Here is a 12,486-nt window from a genome sequence, read left to right on the forward strand (position 1 = left end):
TCGATTGGCTTCTCTATTCGAAGCTAACAATCGGGGAAAGCCAATATCATTCCAAAATCTTCCGAAAACTTCAACCCAAATGGCTAAAATAGGCAAGTCTCAATGTAAAAATATGCAAACTAAAGCTCAGCGTGAACTACAGGTCCAACAGATTTCGTATAAAACTTACTGCCAGAATTCAGGCCTTCGATTGCCTGCTCCGTTCGAAGCAACAAAGCAGGAAACTCCTATTTCATATTCAACAATTTTAAAGGGACCAATACAAAAAGTTGATATTTACGACGTTATCAGACAATGGAAGGATGTAAAGCCAGAGACGCTGAAAATTCTAAAAACTCCAATGAAGATGGCTAAAAGGGGCAATTCCAAGTGCAAAATTGTGCAAAGTTTGCAGCCTGATCCCCAAATACACACTGATGCTCAATCTGAACTACACGTCCAGCAGGATTCGTATAAATCTTACTTGTCGAATTCTAGCAGTCCATTAGCTCCTCTATTTGAACCTAAAAAGCAGAACGTGGGCGCATTAAAGCCACGATTGATGTTTGATTCCAAAAATAATGTTAAAATAACATCGAAGTATAAAACAACAATGGAAATGATGAGGGGGCAGAATCGTATCAAGACTGAGCCGAAGCTTCGTGTTCCAATCTCAAATCGCCTAATGTTAAAATACAAAGACCAATACGAGACTAATAAGATGTTCAATGAAGCTAAACCATTTCAGCCCATACTATATCGCAAGGGTCCAGAGATTTTCCTAGCTGATAGCGCTACTTGGCGTTGTTCGGTGCTCTAAATAAATTATAAAATAAATTATTATAAATAAAAGCAATGCAATGAACTTCAAATAAAACAAAAATTTGTATCAAAACAATTTTGAAAACGGAAATACATAGGTTAATGTATAAGATACTGCATATAAACAGAAAAACTATAAATACAAAATGAGTACAATTATTTGCAACTTAAATTCTTAAGAATTTAAATAATTTATTTTCCCACTAATATATTACTTTTATATCGATTTTTGATTCTTTGATTGTCAAAGAAACAAGTCATGATCTTGTCAAGCCATGATATTAAATATGAAATGCATAAAACATATAGTCTACGTATTTTGCAGAGATTTAAAAATCCACATTTGGTCATTCCTTTTATTATTCCTTTTATTTATTCTTTTAAAGTGTTCTTTTAAACATAGTTATCAATTAGTTTGTTTTTCTTTCACTCTAAGCTGTTTGCTATTTGTAATGCTACCTTCAATTGTATTGAAACCTTCAGTGAAGGCACTTAGAGTTATTAGGGTGTATGTCACTGTGTTTATCTACTAAACTTATTCAATTTTGAATGCAATGAATATAAATTGGCCTCAATTCTTTTTAGCCATTATTAAATACTATATCAAAAACCGCCAGCTAAGTGGCGCCATGCTATAAAATATTAAGTACCAACAAAACAACATTAACAATAGAACTTGGGCTTAACGAATTCCGCTTATAAAAACTATAAAACTCTGTAATAAGATCCTTCTTATCCTATACTCGTCTGATGCTACATATACGAATCGACCGGATAGCGTTCGGCCTCTTCGAGCATGTGTCGAAAATCGACGGGTTGAGCGAGCGGCGCTACCGGCCCAGTGCCAGGTCGTCCAGCCACATGTCCGTTCATCATTTGTGTTGGCCTTTTAGCGCTAACCAGGGCACTGCCCCGACTCTTCAGATGGCCATTCATCATGCTCACATGATGGCTGATCGTGGGCACCGCACCCGGCACATTCGTCTCCAGATCGTGCAGTATGGCATCCGTTTGTTCGTTGCGCATCACGTGATTGCCGAGCGCCTCGGAGGCATCCTCGCCCTCAACCTTGTTGGTCAACTGTTGAATGTGATTCCGTATAAGCCGCTCGAATTCGCGCTGTACGGAGGGACTGTCCGTGTCGCCATCAACCTGAGCGAAAAACGAATATAGTTAATTATCTGGCGCGTGAGGTTATTTGCCAACTTACAATCTGTAATCGATTGCTGCTGTCCATTGTCTTCAGCATGGGCAAGGTCTGCTCACGGAACAGCTCCAGCCGACGTCGAAACGAGGAGACCGTATCGTCGATACGTCCCCGACCCAGCTGTAATTTTGAGCAGTCCAATAGTATGGTGGGTGGACGTTGCTTGTACTGGAATGGAAATTGAATTGAAGTTATTTTTTTACATGAGTAATATAGAGTTATTTAAAAAATAATTATTTGAAATGTAATTGAGATGATAATCATCTTCCGGATAAACCTACAATAAGTAATAAAATTCACTTAATTCAACAAAAATTAATTGAAAGTACCGAAGAGTATATACTCTTTTAATTATACAGCTAGTGTGCGAAATATTTCTAGACTTGGACAAACAACAAAGATTTCATAGTAGGACTTTTATTTTAACTAAAATTTAGGAGTTATACGATAGATCAGTTTAATATGATAAGGGCTCTAACAAAATCTGCTAGCTTTAGAGATAAATAAAAAGAACAAATCGGTTCCAATTTTCCAAGATGATACAGTTTGATCATTTTCATATTAACATATAAGCGAATGCACATGAACAAGCACACATATGCCCTTGTAATATCTATTCCGAGCATATAAGCAAATGTTACCGTCTAAGCCATTTTGGGACGAAATATCAATTTGATTGAATGCGATTTATTCGAATTGTAAAAACAAATTCATACTATCAACGTTTTTTTTTCAGATTCTAACTGACTTTTAAGCAAATTTATTGCTAAGGCTAAGAAATGCAGAAATATAAATACGTAAGTACATCAAGATATTTTAAAAAACCTTCTCGATATTTGTCGATAGTTATGATTGATTATAGTCAATAAGTCGGCAACATTTGAAATGTCTAATTTTAGGGCTCTTTATTCCAATCAATTAGATTAATGCCTAGTTGCAAATGTGGATTAATAACTTGCTTGTAAATATTTAGCTGGTAGACAAACTAACTGATAAATTTAACAGACATCCAACAAGAAATTGATAAAATGGAAATTCACTTAGCTGAGATTGTGGCTAATGTTGTTGTCAACTTTAACATGAACATGTTATCATTTAACATGAAGATTCGATTTAAGAGACTAGCTAATTGACCCACCTTATTCTCAAAGTATTTGACCTGCTGCAGATTGCGTGGATAACCATCAATGATAATGCCCGATTTATCGTGCAGTTGACGTATATTGTTATCCAGCAGTTGATTCAGCGTCTTCTCTGGGGCCATTTCGCCAGCAGCTAGAGCCTCTTTAACGGCATAGCTCTCAGTGTTGGCACGTGGCGCAGTGTCCGTAATGTTGCGCAGCAGACGCCCCACGCTGTGTCGCCATGCAAACGAAACAGTTGAGGATCAGGAATCGAGTGTGTTTAGCTTAAAGCTTACCTGATGTGCGACCAGCCCGGATTCAGGCCAACCGCTTTTAAGCACAATGTGGCCTTGTTACTGCCCGGACCGCCGATTACCCAAATAATCGGCGGTATGGTTGGCTCCGGTTCATCGCTGGCATCCATGCTGTTGCCGGCATGACTGCGCTTCGGCTGCTGGGTGACAACTACGCCGCTGTCGTCATCCGCACTGGTGCCGCCTGTTCTGAGAGTCGCTGCCGCTGTGACCGTGTTGGCGGCTATGTGCGATATCACAGCGTTTGTGACATTGCGCTCACCTGGCACAGGTGCGACGACTTGGTCTGTAATGTGAGGCGCTTGGGCTTGACTAGGTGCGGTGTCTACGCTAACTATACTGCCGGGTATATCATGTATCCCTCTGCCCATACCTGTAACTCCATTCAGTATGGCCTCTTGATTCTCGAGCGTGCTCAGTATGTCAAGCACAGCGGTGCGAAAGTCTTTATACACCTCTGTAGGCGCACGCTCGCCATTTACCTGCAAAGTGTAGACGGATATGATTTAAGCCAATTTGTAGATGTGTAGAATTTATTTGCTACTCACGGCCAACAGCATGTCGCTTTGATCAAAATAATCAGCGACTGGCATCACATTTTTAAAGAAATTTTCCAATTCCATTTTGGCTAAGGAGAGTACAACATGACCTAATTTAGCGCCATAATCGATTTGTTTCTGTAGCACCGACTGGCGCCAGGATATTAGGATAACACCATTTACGACTTGTATCTGAAATTGAATAATTGGTTTTACAAATTTAAAATGTATTTAAATACATTTTCTTTTAGAGTAATATAGGCATTGATTTTCGCACTATAAACATATTTAAATGTCATCGTTATGCCACAAACATGACAAACAATGACATCATTTTTACAGTCTTTAACTTTAAAGTTTAACCTAATAAAAGCTGAAGGAAAACTCAAGTTGACTACAGGGTATTTTCTTATCTAGAGTTATTACTTTTTCTAATTTAATTTATTTTTGGCTTAAATGCTTTTATTCCCTATTTTAATTACAATTGAAGTTTTGTCAAACACGAATGGAATATATTTTTCATAGTATTAGTTAGTTGAAAAAAGATTTTAAAAATATTCTTAAAGTGCACGAAGTTGGTTGACATAAAAAAAATCGTTTATTCCAGAAGCTCTTTAATAATTAAGCTCATAAATTTAGGAAAATGATTTAAAAATAAAGCAATTGTAATACTGCTCTACTTAATTCTATATATTTATATACCCTATATATACACCCTGTGTAACTAACTTCTATTGCTTACATTAATTAAACCAAACCTCTACCTGTAGCATTAGGTAAAGCCCAAGGTGCCTCTGGAGGCTACTTCAGCCAATTAGCATATACATACATATGTATACATATGCCTGAGTATATATATAAGTATATTTTATTGTTATGTGTACGACTCAAAATTCATGGGAATTAGGCTTTAACAAATAAACGGCCACCCATTTGGCAGCTAATTAGTTCAAATGGTTCAACAGCAATTTGCTGAACAAACCCATGAAAACCCCCAAGAAAAAAAATAGCCTAAATATGTTTCATAATAAATACGAGTAACTAAGTCTGTATATTCGACAATATAAATACATATATAAATAAATATTGCTTAAGATTGTGTAATTGGGGAATTACCTTCTCGGAATACTCGACAACGTCGCGCATGGAACGTGGATATCCAGATATTAGGTATGCTTTGGCAGCTGGAGCCATTTTCATTTCCAACATCAACACCTCGGTGACTGTTTTCGACGACAGTTGCGAAAAGTCTTGCATATCTGAAATTTGATTGTCAATAATTAAAATTAAATATATATATTTGACACATTCTTAAACCCAAGTATATAGATATATATACTTTCATATTCAAGATGCGATCAAAAAATATGATCTACATTGAAAATTGGCATCTGCCTAACTAGTTTAAAAAAAACTAAATTCTTTGGGGTTATTACTCTTAAGCGTTTTTTTAATGCAACTAAATTTACAAAATATTGAATGCTTTTCGGGTTTTGGTTCCGTGTTATATGGACAACTCTTCTGGTTTAGGATTCGGTTTATAGTATATCAAAATTGCAGGTTCGTTAACAAACCAGCTCAGATTTAATCAGTTTGCGGCCTTGTTCTACCCTTCAAGAGGGTATTATACTTCTTTCATGAAATGTTTAACGCATAGAAGGAGACATCTTAGACCCCATAAAGCATATATATTCTTGATCAGTATCAACAGCCGAGTCGATATAGCCTTGTCCGTCTATCTGTTTCAATGCGAACTAGTCTCTCAGTTTTAAGGCTATCGCAGGCAGTTGTAGGCAGTACATATGACGGAACCGGCTGGATCGGACTACTATATCATTTAGCTGCAAAAGGAACGATCGGTCCTAAATGAGAAGTACAAACTTAGCATTTTCGAACTGCACTATTCTCACATATCTTCAAAAGGGAAATGTCTACAAGGGTATAAAATCTTCGGCTTGCCGAAGATATCCTTACTTTCTCGTTTTTAATATGTTTTATTGTTGTTTTCGTTGCACTCTATTTTTGGTTTCCATTTAGTGTAAGTTTTAGTGTTTTAAGTCTTCGTTTTTTTCAAATACCTGTTGTCTACTACTCTTATGAATGTGACAATTTCTTTGCCAAAGACTACTGTAGCCAGAAACGTAAAACACGGCTGCAATATAGTCAGGCCTCTTGCTTATTTTTTTCTAAACATGTTTAGCGAACATTTAAAAAAAACCCTTGAATAGATAATTTTGTGAAAAGACGGAACTCGACTGATAGATGAATGGTGTTAATTTCCTTTATGGCTGTTTTTATATATATATTTACCAAAAGTATTAATTAATAACGTATGATATTAAATTTTAGGCCAACTTTATAATATATATTTAGCTAACATGAGTATAGTATATATAGATAAAGAAATATTTGTGATGAAAATTTTTTGAAAAATAAAGTAACGTACCATTTCCCATTGCATATTGCTGCAGCAGATCCATCATATTGATGTGCGTAACACCGCGTCGCTCCTGCATGAAAGTATCGCAATGGGTGACCTTGCCACTACCTGGGCCGCCTAAAACAAATATCACTGGCACCTTGGGCGGATCGAATTTGATCTTTCCAGCATTTTGCATATCGATAGCAGCAATGTTGCCCGAACCGAGCCGCCCATTGCCGTTCAGTGCCATAACGCTGCCAGGTCCGGCATTTGGGCCATTTTGATTCCGTGTATGATTCCAATCGTTGCCTGGTTCGCCGGTATCTTGTGCCGCGCTGGCATCTAAAAAATAATTTTCGTACATAATTCGATTTGATGGGCTACACACAATAACGCGCCCCAAAGCAACAGTTGAGTTGGGCTGGGACATTAGCAAAACCGGAAACCGGATGTGCTGCCAAGTTAGCGCCCCGCCCTGTTACGTGTCAAACGGCATTAGCGCAATTCTTGCCGCAGGCCGGAAGCCATTTGCTAGGGGGTAGGAAATTAACAGTACAATGCACAAAGCGCCAAACATATCATTAAAATATATGTTTAACAATTATTTAATTGCATGCGTCATCAGCACTAGCCCGATTCGTATATACGTATATGTATTTTCATTCATGGAAAATCAGCTGCGCAAAAGCGTTGCCTACTCTCGGCCGCAACGCCGACAATTTCGCGTATTTCCAGTGGGGTCTGCGATTAGAACTGGTTCTCAGGCTTTGCAGCTCGTGTATTCTATATTCCTGTGACATTTTTCTCTTCTATTGATTTTCCTGCAGTTCTATTTAATTGACATGTTGTTTTGTTATTGTTGCTATCCCTTTTCAGAGCACCTTAAGCGAGTTGCCTTGTTTATCTCTCTCTCTCTTTTTTTGGATTTGTTTTTGTATGCGTTTCGGATTTTTATATTAGTTGGTTGCCTGTTTGATGGTCAACGAACATGTCCAAGGACCTATCGGCGAGGCCGCGCTCAACGCAAGCGCCCACCACAAATTATAACGTGTGTGCAAGGTCCTTTGAAATATTTTGTCAAAGCGTTTTGTACATTCAAGTGTTTTTTCCACAAGACATTGAGGCATGTTGTTGGCTTTAGAAGTGCAGAATTAGCTCAAATTAAAATCAAATTGTCGTTAAATAATTTCATCATTTCGTGTTTGTCTTTCATTTCAACATTTATTGAAATATTCTAAGTTTATCTACGGTCAGCTTTTAGTTAGGTTTTATGCAGTCCTCATCAGAACTTGAGATGATAAAATTTGTATCAAATTATAACTATAATAATTTGATTAACGGTGAGAATAGCTCAAATGTGGAACACGTAATAAAGGAACATTTAACGAAAAATTAAACTTTCTTGCTTAAAAGCTAAGATTTTTCTTATTGCTCTCTTTAAAGTTTTTATTATTCTTAATCTACGCAACTAGATAAAGCTACTGTTTAACGCAAATATGAGAAATATTGATTTATGCCTAACAAAATAAAATTATAAAAGCGAACTAAACGGCCATCTAACCTACTTCAAAATGAGCAGATATTTTTTTAGACTTTTCTTAGGTCTGTAATTATTCTCTTTTTGTTAGAGAAATATATATATATATTAATCTATTATTTTCTTTAAAAAATAAATGGGATTTCAACAAAATTGTTCTAGTTTGAGAACAAATAAAAAATGACTTCAGGAGGGTACATTAAATATATATATATTATATTCAAGAGTGCACCTAACCATATATATATTTATATTTTAATGTGATTAGGTGCACTATTTAACCTTTAGCCTAACAAAATGTCAGGAACTTGACCTTTCTTTATATTTTTAAAACTTCTTTAAGTAAGTCTTATAAATCAGGTCGCATGAAGAATAGTTCAGTATATTATTTTCTTTTTGAAAATAATAAAATATCTTTTGTTCGGCACGTTCTTTTATTTCGGTAACCTGCTTATTCTACATTCCGGCTGTTTGTTTTGACTGTTGCTTTAGGCTGGCTGTGTTATTGGAGGCGTGTTGACAAAAGTTAAATTTGAACAGCTGCCGCATGGCTTACCTGTGTCTAAACAAATACCCATTATCCATTCGGTGGCCAGTATAGCAGAATTTTCGCAATGTCGTTTGCCTGTTTTTCCGCTCGTGCCCCACTCAATTAACGCATATATTGAGAAAGGGTGAGAGTTCAGTGCGGTTGCTTATGAAAATCAAATGGAACTTTCCGCTAGCGTTTCGAATACATGCACTCTTTATTTTTCGCTAGATTTTGATTTCTTTTGTATTTTATAGAACTCTATATTGTATATTTTTTCTTATTTGTTATTGTATGTGCTTCCGCTCTTTTGGTATCTCTGGGCAACACGTAAACATTTATCGTTGGCAACACGCACAGGAAAATTGTTTACTACATAGCGCCGGTTATTTCAGGCTTGGCCGTTACCATAGCCCATAATGCGTGATATTGCCTTTGATTTGTGACTGCGATTGCGGCACTGTGTGGTACAAATATATGCAGGTTCTGCTGCCCGAACGTCCGAAACGAGACTGAATTTCAAATATGACAAATGGTTCGGTTTTTACCAGCAACAATCCTCGGCAATTGGTCAGTTAGGCAGGCGCGCGCGTTTCCAATTAATGAATACTTTATGAGTTCCAGTCGTTCATATGATTCACAATGCATTCGTATGGGTTAACTAAGTAATATATGCGACCAGGCGGCATACACCCATGTTGAATTTGACCGGCAGTTTGTCATAGCCCCAGCACTGGAAAGTTGTTGCTCTACCCGATGCCGTGTGCCGTACTGGGCCTAGGCCTGGGCCGCCGTTTGTTTATGCAATCCAAACAATGTCCTGGCCAGCCTGGTGCGTTCTCACTAATCTCTCAAGTTCTTTTACTGTTTCTGTTGCTGCTCCTGTCATATTGTTGCCCTGCTGCCATCCTGTCGACATCTTTGATTGTGCCTGTCGTTTTTGGTGTAAATAAATCCTTTGACTTGCAGCTGTTCATTTGGTTAGCGCAGTTCAAGCCACACAAATACTACAGTTTGCTGCTTCAAATAATGTCCAGAATAATTGTAGTTTAAAGTTACTTACTTATCTGACTTTTAGTCATATACTATTTCTGAAGTTAGCAATTAAAAAAAATTAAAACTCCTCAAAGCACTTTTACATAGTAGTTGCCTACATCTGTCAAAATCTGTAGAATATAATTAGTACGCAATAATTAAGAATATGCTAGACTTAAAGTGATGTTATTTAAAATTTCGAAGCAATATAGATTACGAAAGTTGTAAAATATTATTTTTCAACCGTTTTCACTAGGTGTTGGCAAACGAGCATAGCTGGGCGTGAGTGTTGTAAAGTATGCTCAAATACAGTAAAAGTGTTGAAAATTAAATTGATAAAAACTTAAATTCAATTAAAAAATTCATCTAAATAAATTGTAAATTCTTTAATTATTTATTCATTTATTTGTATGCTGCTTAATAACAACTTTTTGCATAAATCACGAATATCTTGATTTTTACTGTATTGAACCTAGTTAAATGCCCTGTGCTGTACATAAAATTTTCACCTTTCATACGTGCAAACCATTCATGCTTAGTTCTGAATGGCTTGGATGCGTTTTTGGTGGATAGAAAATTGCACAATCATCGTCATAAATCTAAATTGTTAAATCTGGGAGGGGGGACTATGGCGGGTGTCTCTAAAATGAGTAAAAGTCAAAAAGTGATGGGTGAATGATAGGTGCAAGAGATTTTCAATTAATATTTCACTCTATTGATTGAGTTCAATTATATTATTGGCTTACAGCGAAAATGAAATAGAATCGTTGAGTTTGGCATTGACAGTTGACAGCTGTCGAAATTTCCAAAGTACTATGTTCAATTAAATTTCTATTGATTTTGTTTGTCCTAATGATGAGAGAAAACAATGTGCGGGTCAATAGGCGCGACAAGGACACGAAAAGAAGTTCAAAGCTGAAGGAAATTTCATATCGATCAAAATGCTCACATATATCGACCCGGAGCCCTACACAGATGCGACGCCTAATTTGCGTCTAACACTGGGACTTGTGACATGCCATGTCCGGCCGTTGGCAAGGACAATAACGATAAATGAGATTGGCACACACATTCACACACACACACACTAGGCAGGACAATCAGGCTAACTGCTCTGATTTTATTTTTTTATTAGTAGGTCCTCAAATGTATAGCATATGCTTTGTCGCAACCATTGACCACGCACCACGAACCAGCGCAGTGTCATCGCCAGCATTGGGTGTGTCCGGCAGCACGTGTGTTCCTCGTCCTTGAGCTCATGTTGGGCGTTTGGTTATTAAATACTTTTGGAAACTTAATTAAGGTTATAGCCAGCAGTAAGAATTATAGCAACAACAACGACAGGAACGACATTCAGAGTTTAATGCCGCCGTCTAGCTGGCTCAATTGATTCCCCAATTACATTTCTGTCGGGGGGTTAGAACCCTGCTAAACATACGTGCAGCTGGGTTTAAGGGACACAGCGTGTGAATGTGTTGAAAAGGTCACATTAAAGTTACTCCAAAAATTAAGCGATGCAGCTTTTTTTTTTGTTTTGCTATTGACTCTGACCACACTGTGCTAGGGTTAAACTTTTGCCAGTCGAATCCTCGTTCAAATACCAACAAGTTATTTTGATCAAACTTTGTTCAGTTTTAATTTATGCTATGGTCATTTGTCATTCGTAATTTTAATAACCTGGTAGAGTAGAGTTGATATAGCTATGTCCGTCTGTGCGAAATAGTCTCTCAGCTTTAAAGCTACCGTCTTGAAGCTTTGCATTGGTCCGTCTTTCTGTTTAAAGCCGGATCAGACCCCTATAGGTCCGATCGTTCGAAAAGTAAGTTCTTGTATTAAAAACCAGTTTTTTTTCCATGACATTTTTATCAAAATCAGCATTTACGAAGTTCTCTATCCTTACATTTGCAGCTGCAAAACCGTGTGGCAGGGGTATTAAATCTTCGTCGTGCCGATCACATCCTTACTTTATTCACATTTGTTTTTAAGACACAAACGACGACTGCGCTTCTTTAAAAATTATAAAATAAAAATATGAGTAAGCTTGGCAGTATTTATATCAAGTAAGTAACAAATTTGGAATTTCGACTGGCTTTGTACTTGATTTAAGTACGAAAGTCCTACATTTTTCTCTGAGTGTAAAATATTTAACACCAAATGTATAACACATTGTAGGATATCCGACTTTCTACATATCTTACATATATCTGATATATTTTCAATATGAAACATTTATCGAAAATTGAATTTTTTGGATAAAAAATACATGTCACATGTATTATGTGTCTGCTGGGGTATTTAGAGTCAGATTTAAACATACTTACTATGTGTCAAATAATTATATGCTATGGGTAATTTTATTGTTACACAAATTGTATTATAAATAGTTATAGCTCAACACGTGTTGTCCTTGTGATTGATTACTCTATCAAGATAATTTGGGCTAATGCCGCCATGCAAAGGTGATTAGGAACTTGTGTAAAATATTTACACAGGCTCTCAGTGTCTACGCAGTTTGTTGAGCAACTTTCAGCAGTTTTGCCGTCGATATCGAAGTCCTTCAGCCAATTACTCAATTGCTTTATTGTTTTTCTAGGGGACATAATTTGCCTTTTTGTTGTTTGTTGTTGTTGTTGCTTTTATTTTTCCCATTTTCACATTTCAGGTGCAGACAAACTTTTGCCGCCTATCATTTAACCTTCCCACAATATGTCCCCGTATTTAAATTAATATTTGATTTGCAACTGTAAAGTTCCCAAGAGCTAATATGACAATATGGTTGAACTGCCCCTTCGGGGCCTTTTGTCGGACCTTGATTATTTTATGGAATATTTAATTCATTTTTGGGTTTTTCAGTTGTATGTAAATGTTGATCGTGTAAGGACAAAGGGAAAGTTTTCAAGGATACATTTCTAAAATCTAATGGTAACTTGGGAATGAGCGGCTACTACGATATGTCCTTAGAATTTTAGGGAAACTTG

General features: G+C 36.8%; 1 protein-coding gene across 1 annotated transcript; it reads right to left on the minus strand.

The window, feature by feature from the left end:
- Positions 1-1,170: 1,170 nt before the first annotated feature.
- Positions 1,171-9,532, minus strand: LOC135439384 (adenylate kinase isoenzyme 5). Its single transcript, XM_064698107.1, has 8 exons — positions 8,501-9,532; positions 6,432-6,749; positions 5,102-5,244; positions 3,995-4,177; positions 3,429-3,928; positions 3,147-3,363; positions 2,012-2,176; positions 1,171-1,953 (listed from the first exon to the last, which is right to left on the minus strand). Exons 1-8 carry the CDS (start codon positions 8,520-8,522, stop codon positions 1,555-1,557), a joined length of 1,947 nt encoding a protein of 648 aa, XP_064554177.1. The 5' UTR covers positions 8,523-9,532; the 3' UTR covers positions 1,171-1,554.
- Positions 9,533-12,486: the final 2,954 nt, after the last annotated feature.

This window comes from Drosophila montana, unplaced genomic scaffold (assembly GCF_035044405.1).
Source record: "Drosophila montana isolate Dmon_TW-CO22-7 unplaced genomic scaffold, ASM3504440v1 contig_402_1, whole genome shotgun sequence".
NCBI lineage: Eukaryota > Metazoa > Arthropoda > Insecta > Diptera > Drosophilidae > Drosophila > Drosophila montana.

What these genes read in the sequence shown, in the direction of transcription:
- LOC135439384 (XM_064698107.1), bottom strand. Translation starts at nt 8,522, where the DNA reads ATGGGTATTTGTTTAGACACAG. An exon ending in CCGGGCTGGTCGCACATCAG is followed by an intron (nt 3,364 to 3,428) that starts GTAAGCTTTAAG and finishes ATGGCGACACAG; the next exon opens with CGTGGGGCGTCTGCTGCGCA. An exon ending in GCAGCAATCGATTACAGATT is followed by an intron (nt 1,954 to 2,011) that starts GTAAGTTGGCAA and finishes TTTTTCGCTCAG; the next exon opens with GTTGATGGCGACACGGACAG.